This window comes from Carex rostrata, chromosome 9 (assembly GCF_964058835.1).
Source record: "Carex rostrata chromosome 9, lpCarRost1.2, whole genome shotgun sequence".
Taxonomy (NCBI): Eukaryota; Viridiplantae; Streptophyta; class Magnoliopsida; order Poales; family Cyperaceae; genus Carex; species Carex rostrata.
In genome coordinates this window covers 8,348,886-8,370,299 of record NC_135926.1, presented here as the reverse complement: position 1 = coordinate 8,370,299, position 21,414 = coordinate 8,348,886, and the positions used below count along the sequence as shown (strand labels likewise).

The following is a 21,414-nucleotide window of genomic DNA, read 5'->3' as shown; positions in this document are numbered from 1 at the left end:
AGATTTTTTGCAATAAAATGTACCTCTGATTTTCTTAGCAAAACAGCTTGAAAAATCATGAAAATGTACCGACATGTAGTCTCGACATCCTAGAACAGCACTGCCAAGTTTCATGTAGAATCTCTGAACAGAACATGAGATATAAGCTCGTAAAAATAGCCCCAACTGATTAATGTTTCATCCGGGGTCCAACTTTGCACTTCTGGTTTCCTTGGTAAAAAATCTCCAAAAATCATGAAAATTTACCGACATATAATCTCGACATCCTAGAACAGCACTGCTAAGTTCATACAAACCTCGCAAAAAAAAAAATTCATACAAACCTCAAACTCAGAAATTCAAACTATTCTCAATTCCAAACAAACTTAACAACATACTATTTCTTACAATATGACTTGAACGTACATGGAACAAAGTCATCGTCGGAGGTTGACAAATTTGGGTCAGTAACAACAGACGACGTGCTAGCCTTGGTCTTGGCCTTAGTCTTGGCCGTAGGCGTCTGTACATCAACCTTTTTTTTCCTCAATCCATAGCCGTAGGGGTTTTCTACAAAGTCATCATCAGATATGTCATTCCGGTTGAAAAATTCATCTATCTTCACACATCTCTGGCAGTCCTTTCTAAACTTTCCGCAAATGTCGCATTTGGGGTTTTCATTTTCCTCTCTCTTTCCTCGATTGTTACTGTCCATCATTCTCGTCTACAATTTGTTTAAAAATAATAGTTAAAAAAATTGCAACATAATAAGCTGTAACATACAAATAAAGTACATACATACTACTAAATGATAAATGTTCAGAAAATAAAGTTCATCTAATCACATAAGGTCTCAGCACATTGAAATACATCTCTGGTTAATTTCTACGGAGCCTAAAATGCAATCCCAAAGATCTCCACGATGATGTGCTCCTCCTAGCGGGTTGCACTGCTTCATCCCTCAAGTGTGCTGTACCAGATGTCTCAGCGCCAGATGTGCTCCTCCTAGCGGGTTGCACTGCTTCATCCCTCGAGGGTGCTGTACCAGATGTCCCAGCGCCAGATATGCTCCTCCTTCCCGCGCCAGATGTGCTCCTTCTTCGTTGGGTAGTACCTGAAGGCCCTTGCATCCCAACTGCATCTCCTCCTGCCAGTATTTCTCCCATTGCCTCTCTGAACATCATATTTGCATTTTCACGGTCTGCTGTACGGCTTCTAGCTGTGCTTTGCCGAGACCCTTGCGATCTACTTTCCTCGGCCATAACTCGCTCATTTTCTGCTGCATTTGCTGCATTATGCGCGTCTGCAGCACAAAAATGTTAGCTACTAAATTATTCAAGATTGAAATGAAATATAATCAGGGTTGAGTGCTACATACCTCGGCTTTGCCTGTCAGAAGTGGAACGGCGAGGTCGGTGCCCCATTCGCCTACCTTGCATTTCGTCCATGGTCATTACACAACGGATGTGTTTTCTCCTACCACGCCGTATCCAATCTTTGTTTGGCTCAATTTTAGGGGTAGTGGTCGTAGGCCACTCTTCAGGATTGCCATAAGGAACAAACAGTGCATTCCAAGTACTCAGAAGGTAGTCCACCCGATACCGGTGGTCAACAAATAGGTCGGGTGACCAGCTATTACGGCGACAAACCGCTAACGCATGAGCGCACGGAATTCCAGTTAATTGGATACATCTGCATGTACATTCCACTTTTCTCTCTGGCCCGAATGTCACGATATACTGGAACCTTCTATGAATAATAGACATAGTTCCATCCTGTGTTTGGACTACTGGAACATATTCATTTGGGCCCGTGACTTCGTACTTACCTTCGCCGTGCGAGTATGCAATGACATCCATTTCTATAGCTTTCTCCCACCGTTTGGCGAGCTTGACATGTACCCGTTCGGAAAAAGGCTTTCCTGCATTGTTTTGCTCTGTCGCTGCCTGTCGCCGCTGAACAAACCAGCTATTGCACTTGTAGAATGTCTCCTCCACGAGTGCAGCCACGGGCAACATTCGGCTATCCTTGAAGACAGCGTTCAGGGACTCGGAGCCGTTTGTTGTCATGATACCAAATCGGTATCCTCCATCACATGTCTGGAAGATTTTATCAAAATTTGATTGCTCCATGACATCATTAGGACGTACTTTGCCCACTCTCCTCAAAAAAGCATTACACCTAGGATTTTGCTGCAATAGAACAAAGTAAAATTAGACAAAATGCATCTAAAAGAAAAGAAAATGAACAACATAATTAGACAATATTAGACATACCATGGCGAAATCTTCGAACATCTCTTTCAGCCTTCTTGGCTTCTTCTTCTTGGCTCCTTGTTTGAACCTAGTTCCGTACCATTTGTCCTTCCCACAAGCCTGAACCAGATTGTCAGCAACATGCTGGATACAATATCTGTGCACAAAATTATCCCGGTCCCATCCGTATTCAGGTTTCAATGCAGCTTTGATACCCTTGTGTTGGTCTGATATGACACATACGAATCTATTAACACCAATCACATTCATTCTAACCCATTGTAAGAAAAAACCCTAATTCTCTTCATTCTCCTTGTGCACAATTGCAAATGCTAGAGGCATCAATTGGTTCTCGGCATCATAGCCGCAAGCCATCAAAAGTCTGCCCTCATACCGCCCAGAAAGGAAGGCTGCATCTATACTGATGACCGGTCTCAAGTAATTAAATGCGGTGATGCATGGTCCGTAAGCCCATGCCACGGCCACGAATTCCACAACACCTTGCTTGACCAGTCCTGTATTTCTATCGAAGCTCGGCTTGGTCCAAAAATCGTGCCTCGAGCCGGGATTCTTATCACATATCCCGATAAGCAATAGTTTCATAAAGTTGTACGACTCTTCCCAACTCCCAAATTGACGGGCAACTGCAATCTCACGACCTCTCCAGAGTTTGTTGTACTTCGGGGTTATACTGCCAAACCTAACCCTCACACAGTGTGCCACACTCCGGATGCTCATAGTGGGGTTTTCCTTAATGCCGCTCTCGATGATATCTGCGATTATTGATGCCGTTAGTTGTGCATGGTCGGTCCTGGTGTACTCAGACGTACAAGTGTGAGGCGTGTCTTGCTCGGTTATCATCTATGTATCTCCTGCATTTGTTGCTTTTGCCTTCAGTTTGAAACGACAACCCGAAGTGCTGCATCTAATTTCCAGCCGGGATGTGTCACTTCTCTTCGTATATGTCTCCTTGTTCTTGTCAACATGGTACTCTCTGATCTTTTTGGTCAGTTGTTTTTTGTTAGGAAAGTATTGGCCTTTTGCGAGCTCACTCCTGTATTCAATCCGACGACCGTAGTAAGAAACGTCTGCTTCTCGAAAAGCAGATGTGCCATTGAAGTTTACAAACGGGTGAGTCTCAGAACGACCACTTAACGGCATATTCTCTCTATTTTGTCTCATAGTGGGCTGTGTGTATTCTTCTTCATCTTCTTCATCTCCTTCATCATTAATGTCCCAGTCTCCTTCCTCCCATTCATCCCCAATTTGTAAATTTTCCTCCGGTACCTCGTTCATAAATTCAAATTCTGACTCGTTTGGATCTTCATGTACTGGTGCCGGTCTGGGGTCAGAACTTGGTTCAGGCCCAGGTAAGGATGAAGGACCTCCATGCATGGATATAGGTGAGATAAAAGGTGGAGATTGTACTCGTGGTGGGACAAAAGGTGGAGATTGAGGTGAATTACGGTATATTTCTGCTTCCGGTTCTGCTACTGGCATTGAGATAAAAGGAGTGTGTGGTTCATAATTTGGTTGATCATTTTCTGCAACCGAATTCTGGCCTGAACTCCCAGCCACTGACTCTCCGCGAATTCTGCATGCAAAAACTTCCAATAATGGGTCACCGGACCGCACAATCTGCGCGATCAGGCCTCTCAATGCCCCGTCATCACCCAATGCGATTCTGACATACCTTCCTGCATGGACCATTCGGGCCTGAATCTGTAATTCCCAACGATTCCTATTGTAGCCGCTCACTTCATAAATAAGCGATTGCAACTGCTCAAATGAGAAATTTTCATCAACCCAATACGTATTTACTGGAGGTTGGGAGTAACGTGCCCCATTCTGGTCAAAAATGAATTTCCCTCCAAAATGTATTGAAATTCCAATAGGCATGACCAATAAACTACATTCGGAGAAGGAAATATTTTGTAAGTTTACGGATTTCAAATGAACAGTAAATACATATATGCACAGTAATGAATAGTAAATGAACAGTAAATACGTATATGAACAGTAAAAACTTATGTGCACAGTAAATGAACAGTAAATACGTATATGAACAGTAAATACAATACATGAACAGTATCGTATGTGCACAGTAAATGAACAGTAAACGAACAGTTAATACGTATATGAACAGTACATACCTACATCTATAGTAAATGAATAGTAAATAACAATGCGTAAAAAAACCTGATTTAGCAGTTGAACAATTCTCTTCCTCCTTCCTCTCTTTCTCCCTTTCTATCTTTCAGAACTTTCAGAATTGTGAGGAGAGAGAAGATTGAGGAGAGAGAGTGAGATTTTGAGAAAATGAATTGTGAGGAGAGAGAAGATTGAGGAGAGAGAAGATTGCAGTGTGGGTTATATAAAGGCCCGGACCGCCGAATTTTGAGGCGGTTTGAGCATTTTTAAAATTTTGTCCGAAACCTGGGTATTTTAAATTATTTATTTTTTGTTTTGAGTATTTTTAAAAAAATCGGGTCAAACTGTTAGACATTAACATAATATACTATGATAAAAACAAAAAAAATCATCACAAGTTTGATTGGCTGATACAAGTTCCGACTGAGAACAAGCTATCAGGTTATTAATTGAAATATCTCCCATATATTCATGATCTCTGAAGTTAAAATTGCACGAATTTGGACTAAAGATATATCGTCCTCTGAACTTGTATGATCTTCTGTCCATCTTTGGACTGTACCAGCCTCATATAAGAAAGGGGGAATTTCACGTATACCCCTTAAAAACTTCAAAATTACATATTTCTCCCTCTAAAGTTTAAAATTACGTATTTCCCCTCTAAACTTCAAAAACTCACAAATTTACCCATTTTATTGTATTTTATATTAAAACTCATTCTAAAATCTTAAAATACCCATTTTACCCTTTATTAAAAGCATATAAAACCCATCAAACTCAAATTTAAATCTAAAGGTTCCTCTACCGTTTGATCCGTGTGCATCGCATTAAGATCTGTGCATAGTGCTTCAATTTCGTGTTGATCTAGCATGCACAGATCTTAAAGCAATATTGATTGGTGCGCATCGCATTAAGATCTGTGCACATCACATCAATATACGTGCGTGTTCGCATCAAGATTCGTGCTGATCTTGCGCACGCATATTTAAAAGCAGTTTGGACGGTAGAAAAAATGTTCATATTCAATTTTGAGTTTGATGAGCTTTATATGCTTTTAATAAAAGGGTAAAATGGATATTTTATAAATTTATAATGAGTTTTAATATAAAAAACAATAAAATGGGTAAATTTGTGAGTATTTGAAGTTTAGAGAGGGAAATATGTAATTTTAAACTTTAGAGGGGGGAATATGTAATTTTGAAGTTTTTGAGGGGTATACGTGAAATTCCCCCTATAAGAAAAGTAAAAATTGTCAATAAAAATTGTCAATAAAAATCATAAAAGAAAACGAAAGAAAAAACAAACTAAGAAGTACCTAAGGTAGTTAATAACCTCTCAATTCCTTATCATCACTGGAGATGTCCTTTTTTTCTAATAGAGCCAACAATTATACTGTTGGAATTAGGGTTTTACAAAATTGCTCAAATTCGTAACTCGCTCATAACTTGCTTGTTAATTGTTCGCTTTAATTCGTCCATTTACAACTCAAGTCAGTTCCAACTCGAGTTGACTGACTCTTTTAATAAATGAGTTGAGTTTGAGCATACTCCAACTCGCTCATTAACAACTCGAGTTACACAAAATTCGTCACAATAAATCTTATGCATTTCTAAATAACTTCTAAGCTATTGTTTGGATTTTTTTTTTTGTTAGTTGTCTTGTAAATTATTTTTGAATTGTTTGTGTTTGGATAACTCTTACCAAAACATTTGAATTGTTTGTATTTAGATAAACTCTTACTAGTATATAACTATAACTAACAAAATTGACTGGTTAAGTGAGTTATAAATGAGTTGTGAGTCAACTCGAGTTAGTAATGAACTGAATTTGAGTTGGCTTTATAACTCATTATTGACATCTCAACTCGAGTTGACTCGCTCATTTACTAAATGAGTTGAGCACAAGTTGAAGGTAACTCGCTCAAACTCAGTTCATTTATAACCCTAGTTGGAATCAATAAATTGCTTAGTCATGCATTATTTACATGTCGAGCATTGAACATGTAATCATATATTTATTTGCGCAGATATAGCTGGAGAGTAGAGTTATTATTGTCAATTAGGGGTGTTCATTGGGTTCGGTTTTGAACCGAACCGAATTATTTTGGACTAAACAGTTCGATTTTTTAGGTTTAATGGTTCAGTTTGATTTGTTTTTTTAAAACCGAATTATAATTTTGGTTCGGTTCGGTTTGAAAATTTTCAAAATCGAAATAACCAAACTGACTGAACTTTTATATATTATGAATTTGGTCCGTACCATCCCGGTTTATTTCTTAATATACTTCGGTTTATTATAAATCAATTGCTTTAAATAAAAAAATAATATATTTCGGTTTGAATTGAACAAACCGAAATAAAACTTTAATTCAATTTGTTTTTATTTTTAAAACTGAATTATAACTTATGTTGCATGGATACGGATACGGGTATCGTATTGGATACGATACGGATACGGCGATACGGCGATACGGTAATTTTCAAAAATCAAGGATACGATACGCCTATTATATATTTTATTTTTTCATTATATTAATTATATTACTAATTCCAAACTTGAATTAAATATAAAAAATGCAGGGCAATCCAACTCTGCATTAAATATATTGGTTGGTTTCATCTAACAACAAAAACAAATGGCGCAGTGGATAACCGTTTTGCGTTGGGACTGGGCCTTCCCAGATTCGAATCACGCGACAGCATAAAAAACCTCATATTTCCTCTGGTGCAAGATGGTGTTTGCGCGGTTCACAGTTTCGGCTCCGCTCGCAGTCGCGGCGCACGGGTGCGGGCGCGGTTCACGAGCGCTGACAGCTGTATCCACACGTATCCAGCTGTATCCAGACGAGTCAACAGAGTATCGGTGACCGTATCAACTGAGTAAAGATACGCTACGTCAGCCTCTCGTGAATTGTTCAATACCACAAGGTATCTGACTCAAAGATGATGAAAAATGCATTAACTAGGAGGTATCCTCTCAAAATACCACAAGGTAACAATATTAGGTAAGACAAGTATATTTGAAGAGACATACATTTCAGGTTTATAATGGATATTTCTAAAAAAATTTATAGGAAAGTACTATTTGGTTGATGCTGGATTCATGATAAAGAGTGGATTAATTACAGGAGAGCGATATCACTTAAAGGAGTACTCAACTAGGAATCCCCCTCAAACCTCTCGTGAATTGTTCAATCTTCGACATGCTTCGTTACGAAATGCGATAGAGCGAGCTTTCGGTGTCCTCAAGAAACGTTTTCCTATTATTAGAAGCACAACTGAACCACATTACTCGGCTGATACTTTGAAGAAAATTGTTAGCGTTTGTTGCATATTGCATAATTTTCTAGTAGATAAGGATGTCGATATAGCTATGCTTGCTGAAGTTGATGCAGAGATTGAATATCGAGTCCCTGGTCGACCTGAGCGGCCTACTAGTCAAGATGAAGAAAGAGACAAGAGGATAGGAGAAGCCATGAGAGAGGAATTGGCACATAACATGTGGACGAATTATGCAAGAAGATAATCTGATGCAATTTTACTTGTATGCTTTTGGACAAATTAGAATGAACATGTTAGCTTTATGTTAGCTTTTTGACTTATATGTTTTTGTATCTTTTGCAAACTTAAAACGAATATATCTGCTAATTAAGTTATATTTTGTTTTACTGTTTGCTTTCTTGAATTAGTGAGTTTTAAGTATAATCCTTGTCAACACAAAATATTTTTGGATGTAATATTCTGAATTTTCAATTCTATTTCAAAGATATGTTATTCTACATACAAAGAGAATTTTGTGTAATTGAATCTTTTTTTCTGTTGCTACGGGGGCAAAATAGTCATAGTTTGATCAAATAAAAGTTAAAATCAGAAGTTAATTGGAAAGAAGGCTTTAAGTTTTTGATATTTTGTTAATTTTGTGGACTTATTTGCAAAAATGTAATAGTTGTTGTTAGACTTGTTTTTTTTGAGTTATAACTTAGGTTTTACTTTGCATAGTTATCGCTAAAACATGTCATGCATGAGGCAGTTCAGGATTCACACAAACTAGCAAACAATGCAAGAAGATGAGGAATACACATAAATGAAATGCTAGAACAGGCCTCATGTGAAAGACTAGGCATTGGTGATATGATCAACAACAGCTACTTTGAATGGTCATATTCAGAACCAGTGCAAGATTTACAAGCATAAAGAGAAGCTCGAATATCTGTAATTCTGGATTAATTAGGATCTAGTTGTTTTATTTCCTTTCATAGTTTTTTACTTTGGTAGATTTTAGATTTTAAATTCATGTTAAATTTCCATTTCAACAAGTATGTACCAGTAAACTTTGGGTATAATACAAATCACCTACGGGTTTCAAATAAAAATAAAAAAAACTCGTGTTTTTTATATTTTGTTTTGCTATTCCCCTCTGTATCTTGATTAAGCATTATTTTAATTTGGGTTGCTATTCGCTTGATCTTGCTCCTTGACCTGTCTTGAGAATTTTAATACTGTTATAATTAATTTACATGAACCAATCTACATAGATTGCTATGGGGGCAAAATAGTCATAGTTGATCAAATAAAAGTTAAAATCAAAAGTTACATCGTAACCTTTTATGAACTACTGAAGCAAGTAAATGAATTAAAATTCTTCCCTTCCGTCCCCTCCCCTCCCCTTCCCCTCTAATATAAGTTGTGGAGCAAGCTACTAAAATACAAGATCTTTCTTTGGATAGCTATCCAGAAAAAGCTCCTCACCCAATGGGGGTACTTCTGAAACGATGATGCACAATCAACTCGGGTTGCCAATTGTGTCACAACAGTGAAGTGGAGACCAAGAACCATATTATGTACACATGCACCTACTCGGTAGTCGGCACGCTTCTGAGATGTACTGCTGTACAGACACAATCTCGGCAGTGGAACAGAAGACGGGCATTGCCGGAGTCATTGAGGAGTCTATGGGACAATCTCTGAGCATCCGGCTGATGGGCTCTTTGGTGCGAGCACAATAGGAGGTTTTATTACGTAACAACAAAGAGTGGTGGCGGACCTAGACATTCATGCCAGTGGGGACTGCATGAACTGGTACAAAACCTTGTACCAGGGGCAGGGAAATATACCAGCAGTGCTGATATAGGCATAGGACTAGTGTAGTATTTCAATTTATTACGTGAGATTAGGTTATTGTAAATAGTTAATAAAATAGGGATTCTATTGTAAATACATTTTTCTTTCTAAGCAATGAAATTGTTAGAGTTCTGACTCACTGACTTTAAAAAATATATTATTTGATTAATTAGTTACTATATATTTCCAACAGTATTTTTTGTTTTTGATATCTTTAAAAATACACCATAATTGTAGCATTATCTTTTTTCTTTTTGAAACATGAGTTAGAAATTAAGCCACCCAATATATTTTAAACCCTTGTATATTAATACAAAAGATTTGTTCACTTTGTGGATTTTGAAACCATGACCTCTCACATGAAAGTCATGTGCCTTTACAACTAGATTAAAGACTGATTCTTTTAGCAATTATTCTCTTTTGGATTATGAAAATTTATGAAGATTTATAGACTCTGACTTATATTTTCTTCTTAAAATATATTTGTCTTTTTTTGGAATTCTGATCTTTGATTTAAATTTAGAGTTAAAATTAGAATAAATTCTTTGAATTTGAATTGATAATTAGAATTAAAAGTTAGAGCATTGTTTTTTTTATCAAGCATCCGATTAGTTAATACATTTAAATCCAATTAACTATTTAAATCCGATTCACTATGTTTTTGCTCCACTAACAAAAATTCTGAACCTGCCCAGTAATGCTAAAATCTTTACCCCTTTTGATGCAAGTAAACGAAGGCAACTTTCACAAGTTTTCATTGTATTAAAGCTTTGATTTTCTCTTACTTTTTTTTAGCTAAAGGACTTAGATTTTTCTTTCATAAAATTCAGCTGATAAATAAATTAGTGACCTGTCATGCAGAAAATGTCCCCAACTGTGCTACATATAATTCTCATTAGCGATATGATTTAACCATAATAACTATAATCTTAATTAATAATAAACAACATTGTGTTGAAAGACGCATGATATTATTTAAAAATTTGAATAAACCGAAAATTTGATGTGGGTCCAGATTTAAAATTATTGGAGAGCACTATTCAGTGTGTTGAAATTAATTGCAAACGATATAATATATGAACCTCTTGCATTAATATAAGAAAGATTAGCTACAGACAGTGAGGTAACCTATCACTGAGAAAGTTGAGTCCCCAAGCAAACTTCATGTTCAAAATTAACCAAGCACAAGTTAAGCAACAGAAGCAAAACCACCCGAAAATAACCAGACAACTAAAAAGATACGTTGAAAACATCCCATTAATCTAGGTTAATTTCGTAATAAACCGCTAAATTAGATTCACGTGTCAATTTGGTAATCGGATTTTGATTCATGCATCAATTTTACAAAAAAAAATTTTCATCCCTCTACAATTGAGAATCACTTTGTTCATTTCGGATAAAAAATATGCATGAAGTATATATCATTCATTAGATTTTTACAATTAAAAATGAAAACGATGAAATAAATCGCTACCAGTTAGTGTAAACTGTAAAGCATAAAATTGGACTAAGCCAACCCAAAGGAATACATAGATACATTTATTTTTTTTCCTAACATGCAAACATTAAAATTGATCACCTCATAATTTTTGTGTTCCAGTCAAATTTTGTATTTTTATTATTGATTTTAATTTAAAATTCAAATAATTGGTTTGAACCACTCAACATAATCTTCATATTAAAATATACTTGAACCATTTGATATAGTAATAAAAGCACATATCACTGATATGAGAGGTCAAGAGTTTGAAATCCAAATGACTAAATTTTTTTAACTAACATGGATATTGATTTGATCTCCACCCTTTACTTAAAAAAAAAAAATATATATATATATATATATATATAGAGATGGGCTATGGTGCATTGCAATGCATAGGCCATGGTATGCATTGGACCATAAATCACCGATTCAAAGTCCAAATGACCGATCCAAACCGTTCATCTTGTTCTCCATATTAATATGTGCTTGGAGACCAAATTTTATATTTTTTGGAATTTTTTTACTATCTATTAAGCCACTTTGAAAATCGCTGATCCAACGGTGGCTTCTGATTTTACTATTCCAAACAGTCACCGTTGGATCAGCGATTTTCAAAGTGGCTTAATAAATAGTAAAAAAATTCCAAAAAATATAAAATTTGGTCTCCAAGCACATATTAATATGGAGAACAAGATGAACGGTTTGGATCGGTCATTTGAACTTTGAATCGGTGATTTATGGTCCAATGCACACCATGGCCTATGCATTGCAATGCACCATAGCCCATCTCTCTCTCTCTCTCTATATATATAGTTAGATATCAAATTTAAAATTTTGTTTTTTACTATTCTTTATATATGTTTGGATGAGAGCTAGAATAGCAAAATTTGAGATTAATATATGAGAATAGAAAAAAAATTGTGATTGTCATATTAGTGTAAAAATGGTGCTATTTGATTAGTAAAAATTTTGTTTGCATTGTACTTTTTGGAAAAGTGAAAAATGTAACTGAAAAAAAATAGTGTTAACAAGATGCTAATTAAGAGGAAAGATAGGTAAATGAGATCTCAAATGAATTGTCACGATGTGAGGATGACAAAAGTGACGTCAACTTTGTTATTTCGAAACTACATTGACGGAAATCTGAAAAGAAAACATGTTTTTCTCTCTTCACACTTTCAAAAAATAGTTATTCCAACATTTAAATGAAATAGAGAATAACAGCTGTTGAGAATATAAATAGTTAGATAATTAAACTTATAAAACAAAAAAAAAAGTATTAGGAAGTTACAGTTAGATACCAATGATAAATACCAAGTTACCAACGATACAATAGGTCTAGACATAAGACATTATAAATATCCATCATCTCTTGTTGTATAACATAACAAATATCAATAACAAATATATATATATATATATATATATATATATCAAGAGTAAAGCTAGGGTGTGACATGCTCACCAAGAAAGTTTGGTGAGCATAACTCCAAAAGTATATCGGATCGACGTCAAATGCCGAATCCAAACCGTTGAAATCCATGTATTTCATGAGTGATGCATATACATGCAAAATTTTGAAAGTTTCGAGTTTATTTACTACACGGTCAAGTGGTCAAAGAAATAATAAAAATTGAATATGTAAAATAACTTATAATAAAATGTTCGTTTCTTTGACCACTTGACCGTGTAGCAAATAAACTCGAAACTTTCAAAATTTTGCATGTATATGCATCACTCATGAAGTACATGGATTTCAACGGTTTGGATTCGGCATTTGACGTCGATCCGATATACTTTTGGAGTTATGCTCACCAAACTTTCTTGGTGAGCATGTCACACCCTAGCTTTACTCATATATCAATATCCAATATCAGATTTTCATAAAATTTACATGGTATCAGAGTATTAGCTTTCCTCCTCTCGTGATTTAGTTGAGACTCATATTCAATCAGCTGTGACCTGTGAAGTAGCAAACCTTTTTCTTCTCTGTTCATGGTATAATAGCCCAATAACTCAATAAACTCGATAAACTTCCAAAATAACCCATAAATAACCAAAAAATCAGATTCATACAAAAGCTGAAATTAGCCATCCAAAATCTCCAAATCAGTACTATTCATATCAACAAAATTTCAAGATCTATTTTTTATCCAAAAGCAGACGCAAAAGAGGTAATTTGTCATTCTGAAAAGATGAACTTCAAAAATATATTAAAATTCAATTACAATATTACTTTCAACCTATAATAGAAACACTAAATTGATGAAATTAAAACTCCAGTACAAAAATGGTAAAACTCTAATTCAACAAACTTAAAACTCTAAAATCATTATTTAAGCACTAATAATTCTACTTCTTAGTAGGCGGCTCTGGATTAGTGCAACAGATGAAGTGCTAGCCTTACCATAATAAGTACAAGGAACAAAGTCATCGTCCGATGTTGAAGGCTCTGGATCAACCTTTTTTTTTCAAACCATAACTATAGGGGTGTTTCATAAAGTCATTGTCTGAAATTTCAAACAGAATAGGCCGCCTAAGAAATTCCTCGATAAAATAGACTTGACAATTCTTTTTTTCCCTAAAGCATACTTGACAGTTCTTTTTTTCCCCCTCATTTCTACCTCGACCACTTATTGATCCTCCTCTCGCTACGCTATGATTGGACAATCTACTTTGATTATTACTGTTTATCTTTTTCACCTCAAATTGTCTCTGAAATCGCCTCTTCTATTCCTCTTTCTCTTTTTTTTTTTCCTCTTCTATTGGAATTGAGTGAGTTATGAGTGGGAAGACAGAGAAACAGGGATTAAATAGCCTGTTGCAAAGGGAAAAAAAAAAACCTTCATTGCCGATAAATTTAGGAGTCCAGTTCTTTTTCTCGGCCGTTGAGTTTTTGGGCGGCCTGAACATTTTTATAATTTTTCTAAACATATTTCTATTATTTATTATTTATTATTGGGTATTAAAAAAATTGTCGGCCAATCGAGTGTAGGAGCTTTGAACGCATGCGTTCCCAGTTTACCATGAAAAATATGTATAGGGAGCTGCATTCATACTTGATATTTATTATTTTCAATGCTTTTCAGATGTCTGAACTCTGAATGCATGAAATCAATCAAAGCTATTGAATATAAACACACAGAAAATAGATATAAAGTTGGAGGATGTCTATAGTACAACAAACTTATTTTGACAATAGTACAGCAAAACGATAACCCTTCATTTTCATCGTTGTTGAAAAAATATTAAAATCAATATCGACAACAAAACATTCCTCTCTGTCTTTTTTTTAATATATTTTATCCGTTCCTTCTAAGAAAAGAAAACGATATCGAAACAGAATCACACAAGTAGTTACTTACGGGGCACCTTCAAAAGTACATGATTAATCATTTTCTCTAATTCAGCAAACTTCAACATACGCACTATTTTTTGTTTTCTATGATGAGTAAAGTCAAAGTTCTTATAAAACTTAGATTTTATTTTCAAAAGATTAACAAATATACTGCCCTTCCATAATAATACTTTAAAAGGGTTCGAGTCAAGTGCGAACACATCATTTGAGTACACCGAATGGAATCAGAAACGAAACATTATGAATTCAATTATGACTATACATTTTTCTAGATAAAAATTATGACTATATTCCATGATACAGCTAGCGTCTCTGATGCCAAGATATTATGTAAGTATAATTACAAAATATATATAATTAAATTCAAATGAGAAATTTAAATAGTAGAAATCTATTTTCATCACAAGTGATGTGTGTAAATACAAAATTTAAAAAATTTAAAATTTATTTAGTATTAAGCCAAGCGGTAAAAAAAAGTAAAAGTTTATAAGTTATTTTAATATATATTTTTTTTTTATTTTTTGTCCGCTTGACTTTGTATATGATTAATTTGAAAATTTAAAAATTTTGCACTTGCACGCATTACTAATGAAGTAGATCGATTTTAACAGTTTGGATTCATTGTTTGAAACTAATTTGATAGATTTTATAATTATGCTCACTAAGATAGCACAGGGTATTTTTTTTTTTTTTTAATTAGCAGCAAGTACTGTTAACACAGGTTTATTGATAGAAAGGAATTATTTATGCGTCTGTTATGGTTTGTGGGTGCATTTTGGGTACTTGAATGGAGCCACTATAATTAATGAAAGTTGAATATTTGTCTTTGGCACCATTCTAAAGTCCAGGTAATCTATAAAACAAAATGAAAATAGTAAGATACAGGAAAGAGTCTATGGAAGTCTGACAAAAAGTCTCCTTGTCTCCTCTGTATCTTCTTTTTTCGTATTTTCTCTCATCTTTCCCATCTCTCAAATTGAACGCCTCATCACCTCATCACCTCATCAGATGATATATCCAAAGACCAAATTCTAAAAATAATCATTGTGAAATATTTGTGGTTGTTTGTTTACCTTTAAATAAAGGAGGCGAGATGAAGTTCTGGCGAAGGAGCTCAAAAAATAATTTAGGTTTAGTGGAGGAGAAGAAGAAGAAACAATCTTCTGGTTCATCACGCATGAAAGCTTTTTTTCAATTCTTTGCAAAGAGATCTTTTTCATCTCCTAGCATGAAGTTCCTTCCTCCAAGTACGGTAACTTTTCTTTCTCTTCTCTCTTTTTAAAGACATGTCATGGTGTAATTGTAGGAATAACCCTTATTTTAGAAAAGAAATGATGTATAATTCTTATAAAAGAAACAAGTCTTGTTGGGGTAGGTGAATTGATTCATTTGGGAATATCTAACCTTATTCAGCATTGTTTTTGGGACTGTTATATTCCTGATATAGCATTGAATATGAGTAATTACTTGTATTTCTGTCTTCTTGCTGGTAAATGAATCTTATTTTTCCCATTATCAAACTCCATTGCTGGAAGTGAACTAAAGAAAATGACATTAATTGCTTGTTGGTTTGGTGATCTGGAATAACTGTACTATGGTAACATACCGGCTTTATTGGCCGTTAATTACCAACTAATATAATAGAACTTTCCTTTTTATAATCACTTTATTGAATTGCAACTCTAATCTCTTATTACACAATGTGTTTTCAGTCTTTTGACATATTCAGGTTTCCATCCCCAGTGAAACATTGTCTGACTCTAATAATAGTTCTTTTTCACTCTCCTTTCCTGATTTTTTTTTTAATATGCTTCAGTTCAAAGCCCACATAAGCCTGTTGTACCGAAGCTAATACCAACAGCTATTTTGGTAAGCTTCTAAATTCATACATTTTATTTAAAAGATTACATTATTTGATTTCACGAAATTCGATACCATATAGATTTTTGGAAAAGAATAATAAAACAACCATCAACGAGAAAGTCCTTGTATCATTATTGTTTTTGATACCATTTGCATCTGTAAACTATGTCTTTCTTCTATTAAACTTTAGCTTTTTTGCATAATAGAGCACGGATTGCACATTGTTCGAGTCTTCATATAATGTTCAGATGATAACCACTGGTTATGATTTCTTTGCAATTGGCATCCCAAATTCTCAATTAATACCACCAATTACGATGACTTTATTTGTTGTTTCTGGTTTGATTGTTTTTTTGATAAATAGTTGGCTGTGGTATTTAGTTTTGAGTAAGGCTACGGTGCTATGGGTTGCATAGAGGGCTACGGTGCTACGGCTCAATATTCGAGTTTTCAAAATCTTAACGGTCGATCTGAACCGTTCATCTTGTTCTCCATTTTAATGTGTTTGGAGACCAAATTTTACATTTTTTGGAAATTTTTTACTATTTTTTTTAGATAGGTAGAAAAATACAAAATTCTGCACCATTCAGATATTTGATTTTCTATCTATCTAAAAAAATAGTAAAAAAATTCCAAAAAATGTAAAATTTGGTCTCCAAATACATATTAATATGGAGAACAAGATGAAGGTTCAGATCGACCGTTAGAATTTTGAAAACTCGAATATTGAGCCGTAGCACTATAGTCCTCTATGCAACCCATAGCACCGTAGCCTTACTCTTTAGTTTTTATGTTATTATATTTCATATGTAATATTTTGTGTTTAGCTAGAAGAGAAGACAGATGAAATGTGTAGTACTTCAACCGCTTCGCCTCAAATAGTGACGAAGCCTCACAGCATAGTGGCCAAACTAATGGGTCTCGAGTTGCTGGCAGAACCGCAAAGAACACCCGAACCCACATTTGATTCCCAACAAATGAAGCCTTCCGGATTACCTTCCCCTAAACTATTCAACAATACTTCACAAGCCATCCAAGATAAGCCTAAAGTAAACAATGTGCCTAAATTGGTGCAACCAGAGCCACCAAAATCTGCCACACCGGGATCCGTACAAAACAATGCACCCCTTGCTTCAAAACCTTCACAGCAGAATCAGCAAAAGTTAGAACAAATTGGGGTCGAGCTGTACCTGACCAGACCCATTAAGAGTCCGCCGAGATCACCATCCCCGGTAAAAAATGCAAAGATTCTGGAAGCCACAGCCAGGCTGCTGGATATTGGTTCCCAACCCATTCGACAGGGGGTGATGAACCTGGGTCAAAGTGAGTTACAAGATCCAGTAATAGAGAGATTCGGATCTAAATTGAATCATGCCTTAACGGGTCTTGATTGGCTGAAGAATGCTACTAGTAGTACTAATAACAAGGCTAAGATAAATGAACAAGTTAATGTTCGAGGGAAGGAGACCGGTACAAAGAGGGATGTTTATCCAAAAATTGGAGCGAGTGCCACTGAAACAAAAATGGATACTAAAAAGGGTTCAAATGGGACGAAGGTACAAGCAAACATGAACATCTCTGCAAAAATGCCTCCCAGGCAGAACAAAATAAAACAAAATCGCATGCCTTTAAATAATTCCCCCAAAGATTTTATAGCATTGAATAGAAGTATGATAAAGACAACTCCTTTGAGAAAGAAAAACAAGGGGATGGAAAGGAAACACGAAAACAAAAATTCTGTCAAGAAAGTTAGACCGACTGATTTTAACAATAAGAGTGGCATTACAAAAATAGGTAAAATCGAGGGGGTGCATGTAAAAAGAGGTGCCAAGGAGATGTTGATTAGTAGGGGGGTAGGGCTGGTTAGTGAGAAACCACCAGACTCTAAAAGCTGTGAAGGGGAGGAAGCAGAGATGTGTATTGTTTCTTTCACATTTAGCGCTCCTATGAAGCATTCAAGTAGATATACAGAAAGCAGTGATTTGGATGGAAGAACAGATAGTGGTCTAACAGAAAGCTCCGTCTCTAGTTCGGTGTTACTGGTTTGTATTCTCTTAATTAGTTTATCATCATCATCATGCCTTTTTTCATTATGGCAACTTATGATATGTTTAACTCTTATTAGGATGATGGAAGGGATTCATTTTTATATAGGGACGCACGCATCAGCCCCACTACAATTCACCAAGGACCTTCCTTGTATGATGAGATTGTTTCTAGGAGGTCAAATGAATTGTCAGGTTAGCATGTTAGGATTGTATAGCATACAACTCTGCATTACTTGTGTGCAATTGAGTTCGTTACTGGACCAATACCAATTAGGTATGGACTTATACCAGGACCTGACTGATGCGAACCTGAATTTAGCAATTTGTCCTCAATGCCTTTGTTTCATCATTTGTCACTGAGAACTGTACTAGTACAGCAACCTAAACAGTCATGATAGGCAGTAGTCTCAGACCAGCACCACTGCATGATGACTGGTATACTCCATTTTGTTTGTTGTTTCTATTTGTATTCTTACATTTTGGTCTAGTTTGGTTAATGACTTTTGTCTTGTATGATTTGTAGATCCAACAATAGATGTAGAAAAAAAGGAAATTTCATCGAAGGGAGCAAAAGACGACAATCTCTTGGTGGAAATCAACCTTGCTCCTACAGATAGTAATGCTAAGACAAGTGAGAAAAGGAACAATAATGTTTCCCGTCGAGTTGGTCCCATTAGAAATAGGCAACGCAAGACATCAAATGGTTCCTCAAAAATTGAACTTCTTTTGCAAAATGTTGTCTTTTACCAGAATAGTGGAGAACAGGTCTCTTCCTTTCTCTGTGAGACAACTGAATTAGCTCTAAAAGCCTTGTCCAAAATACCAAATAATTGCAAGGAGGTAGATCAGCTGAGGGAATTTGCATCTGACTTTGTAACAGAGCAGTTATATTTGGTACAATCCCGGGTTCTTAATTGTGGGTACAATTCATGGCGAAATTTCAAAGTTTTCTATACAAAAGAGAGAATTGTAAGAGAGATTGAGAAGGAGATCGTGGAATTAGAAGGTTTAGTGGGGAAGGAGCTGGAAGTTTTAATTGGTAAGGACATGGAAAATTGGATGGATTCCAGAGTTAATTTTGAAATTGGAATCCAAATTGAAAAGGAAATCATTTCACAACTGATCGGTGAAGTAGTACGGGATCTTATGACATGATCAATTTTTATTCAGAAGTATGGTTTTTGATTTGTGGTGCTTGTGGTTTTGTAAATGTTTCACAGCATAATTTAATATCTTGTAGATTAATATGAGATCCCTACTCTGGAGCACTTTTGTCTGGAAATACAAATGGGGTTTTGCCTTGCAAAGCAATATTTCTCTCAAACACACATTTTGAGGGAGCACCTTCGTTTTTCTTTTTCTTTTTCTTTTTTTTTAAAACATGAAGAGGTTGTATTCAAAAGCGCTCTAGTGATCTCAATGTTATACTTATTTTTTGTGTATTTTTGCGAATTGTGGGTAACATGACTCTAGCATCACAGTTGGATGCTTTCTTTTTATAAATAGGAGAGATACATGCATTGTGCAGTATTTCCACAAATAAGTTGAAGATTCTGTACAGTACTACCACTATTTTTTGTTAAAGCTTGGTAGTGACTACTACGAATTTTTGGTGGGTGTAAAGGTTGTCTCTGCGTTGTATTTGAAATGTTCTGTGTAAATATATATTTTTGAGATTCTTATTCAACCTTTTTCTATTGCTTATACCATACTTATTTGCAGTGTTTTAAAATGCAATTTTGTTCATGTGAAAGACTACTGTATACTGCATATGCGGTTGCATATAGGCGATTTTACTATGCTTTGTTAAAGAAATATAGATAAAATAAAACTAATTTATATCTAAAGACTTGTTTAATCTAGTGGTCTGTGCTCTTTATCATATTAGAAATGTTATAGACTCTAATTTCCTCCACTGCAAAATATTTTTTAGACTTTTTTCAACTTCGTATGGACTGTATATGTACTTGAATATTTAAAACCGCATGAACTTGACTGCATGAGATTCTGTATGCGGAAGACCACTGCATAAGCATATGCGGCCACATATGCAGTCTATGCGGACGCATTTTAAAACACTGCCTATTTGTTACTTCATTATTATAATTTTTCGGATGAGCAGATGGTTCACCAAAAAAATATAAATGACCATTATTAATTTGATCAGATAACTATTATTTGATGAGAAAATTTTCTAACAAGAATATTATTGTATATTATGTATCTATTACGATATATGGTGAGAACCAGGTATGACTAAACAAAAAAATTTATTTTTTATTTTTAAGTATTTAAACAAAAAAATGAATAATCTCTCAAATATTACTGTATAAATTATAAATTTTGTTATTAAAGATATGTAACTGATAAATTTTAACTTTCTGATTTTGTCCTTTATTTAACAAATATCTTACCTTTTCACGTTTACTGGTGCGAGCAAGTAATTAATGTCTTGTGGTTTAGAAAACCGTTTTTCTTTTCTTTTTGAAAATTGGTGTCATTTCTCGCAAAAGAAATTGCTAAAAACATAGAAATTAGAATACGATTGAATTAAAATGTCCCCTAAATTCCAACCCAGCTAAATAGGTACCAACTTGGCAATCCCAGTTCGGTCCGCTGTTGTACGATTGTCTGGGATGAAATTTCATAATTGTGAGATATCATAATGTGATTTACAGGATCTCTTGACTAGAGAAATGGACACCAAAGCAAATCGGTCGGATGTATAATTTTTTTATGAGAATATGTTAGATTTATAACATTTTATTTATTTAATATTTAGATAGTTATTATTTCAAAATTAATGTTTTATGACACTTAAATTTCTACCAACAAAATAAGAGCAAATATATCAAAAATATCTCTATTTTCAAATTTCAAACAATCAATCTGAACGTCAACATGATGTCCATATGAAAACGTACTCGTAGATCAAATTTTGCATTTTCCAGAATTTTTTTACTATTTTTTAAATAGGTAATCACTTGATCTAAAAATTCTAAAACATTCAAAAATATTAATTTTCTACCTATCTAGAAAAATAGTAAATAAAATATAAAAAGGTAAAATTTAGTCTGCAAGTGCATTTTCACATAAAAATTATGTTGAACAGTTCGGATCAACTATTTGAGCTTTGAAAATTAAGATATTAACTCAT

At 34.7% G+C, this 21,414-nt stretch overlaps 3 protein-coding genes across 5 annotated transcripts; 1 reads left to right on the top strand and 2 right to left on the bottom strand.

Annotated features, from left to right (window-relative positions):
• Positions 1–376: 376 nt before the first annotated feature.
• LOC144559937 (uncharacterized) lies at positions 377–3,353 on the bottom strand. Its single transcript, XM_078309105.1, has 4 exons — positions 2,256–3,353; positions 1,358–2,171; positions 930–1,282; positions 377–703 (listed from the first exon to the last, which is right to left on the bottom strand). Exons 1-4 carry the CDS (start codon positions 2,502–2,504, stop codon positions 377–379), a joined length of 1,743 nt encoding a protein of 580 aa, XP_078165231.1. The 5' UTR covers positions 2,505–3,353.
• Positions 2,529–3,095, bottom strand: LOC144559936 (uncharacterized). Its single transcript, XM_078309104.1, has one exon. It carries the CDS (start codon positions 3,093–3,095, stop codon positions 2,529–2,531), a length of 567 nt encoding a protein of 188 aa, XP_078165230.1.
• Positions 3,354–15,243: 11,890 nt separating the features above from the next.
• Positions 15,244–19,626, top strand: LOC144559858 (uncharacterized). Of its 3 annotated transcripts, none has more exons than XM_078309010.1 (5): positions 15,244–15,593; positions 16,163–16,215; positions 17,037–18,251; positions 18,335–18,449; positions 18,781–19,626. In XM_078309010.1, exons 1-5 carry the CDS (start codon positions 15,440–15,442, stop codon positions 19,410–19,412), a joined length of 2,169 nt encoding a protein of 722 aa, XP_078165136.1. In that variant the 5' UTR covers positions 15,244–15,439; the 3' UTR covers positions 19,413–19,626. The 3 variants fall into 3 exon arrangements, with proteins under 3 accessions (XP_078165136.1, XP_078165137.1, XP_078165138.1); XM_078309011.1 differs by having other exon boundaries at positions 15,366–15,598; XM_078309012.1 differs by lacking the exon at positions 16,163–16,215 and having other exon boundaries at positions 15,490–15,593.
• Positions 19,627–21,414: the final 1,788 nt, after the last annotated feature.

Coding starts and splice junctions, on each gene's coding strand:
- LOC144559858 (XM_078309010.1), top strand. CDS start 15,440: ATGAAGTTCTGGCGAAGGAGCTCAAAAAATAATTTAGGTTTAGTGGAG. Junction 16,216..17,036: donor TAATACCAACAGCTATTTTG/GTAAGCTTCTAA, acceptor TTTTGTGTTTAG/CTAGAAGAGAAGACAGATGA. Junction 18,252..18,334: donor TCTCTAGTTCGGTGTTACTG/GTTTGTATTCTC, acceptor AACTCTTATTAG/GATGATGGAAGGGATTCATT.
- LOC144559937 (XM_078309105.1), bottom strand. CDS start 2,504: ATGAATGTGATTGGTGTTAATAGATTCGTATGTGTCATATCAGACCAA. Junction 1,283..1,357: donor TTCTGACAGGCAAAGCCGAG/GTATGTAGCACT, acceptor TTTGTGCTGCAG/ACGCGCATAATGCAGCAAAT. Junction 704..929: donor CACACTTGAGGGATGAAGCA/GTGCAACCCGCT, acceptor AACAAATTGTAG/ACGAGAATGATGGACAGTAA.
- LOC144559936 (XM_078309104.1), bottom strand. CDS start 3,095: ATGATAACCGAGCAAGACACGCCTCACACTTGTACGTCTGAGTACACC.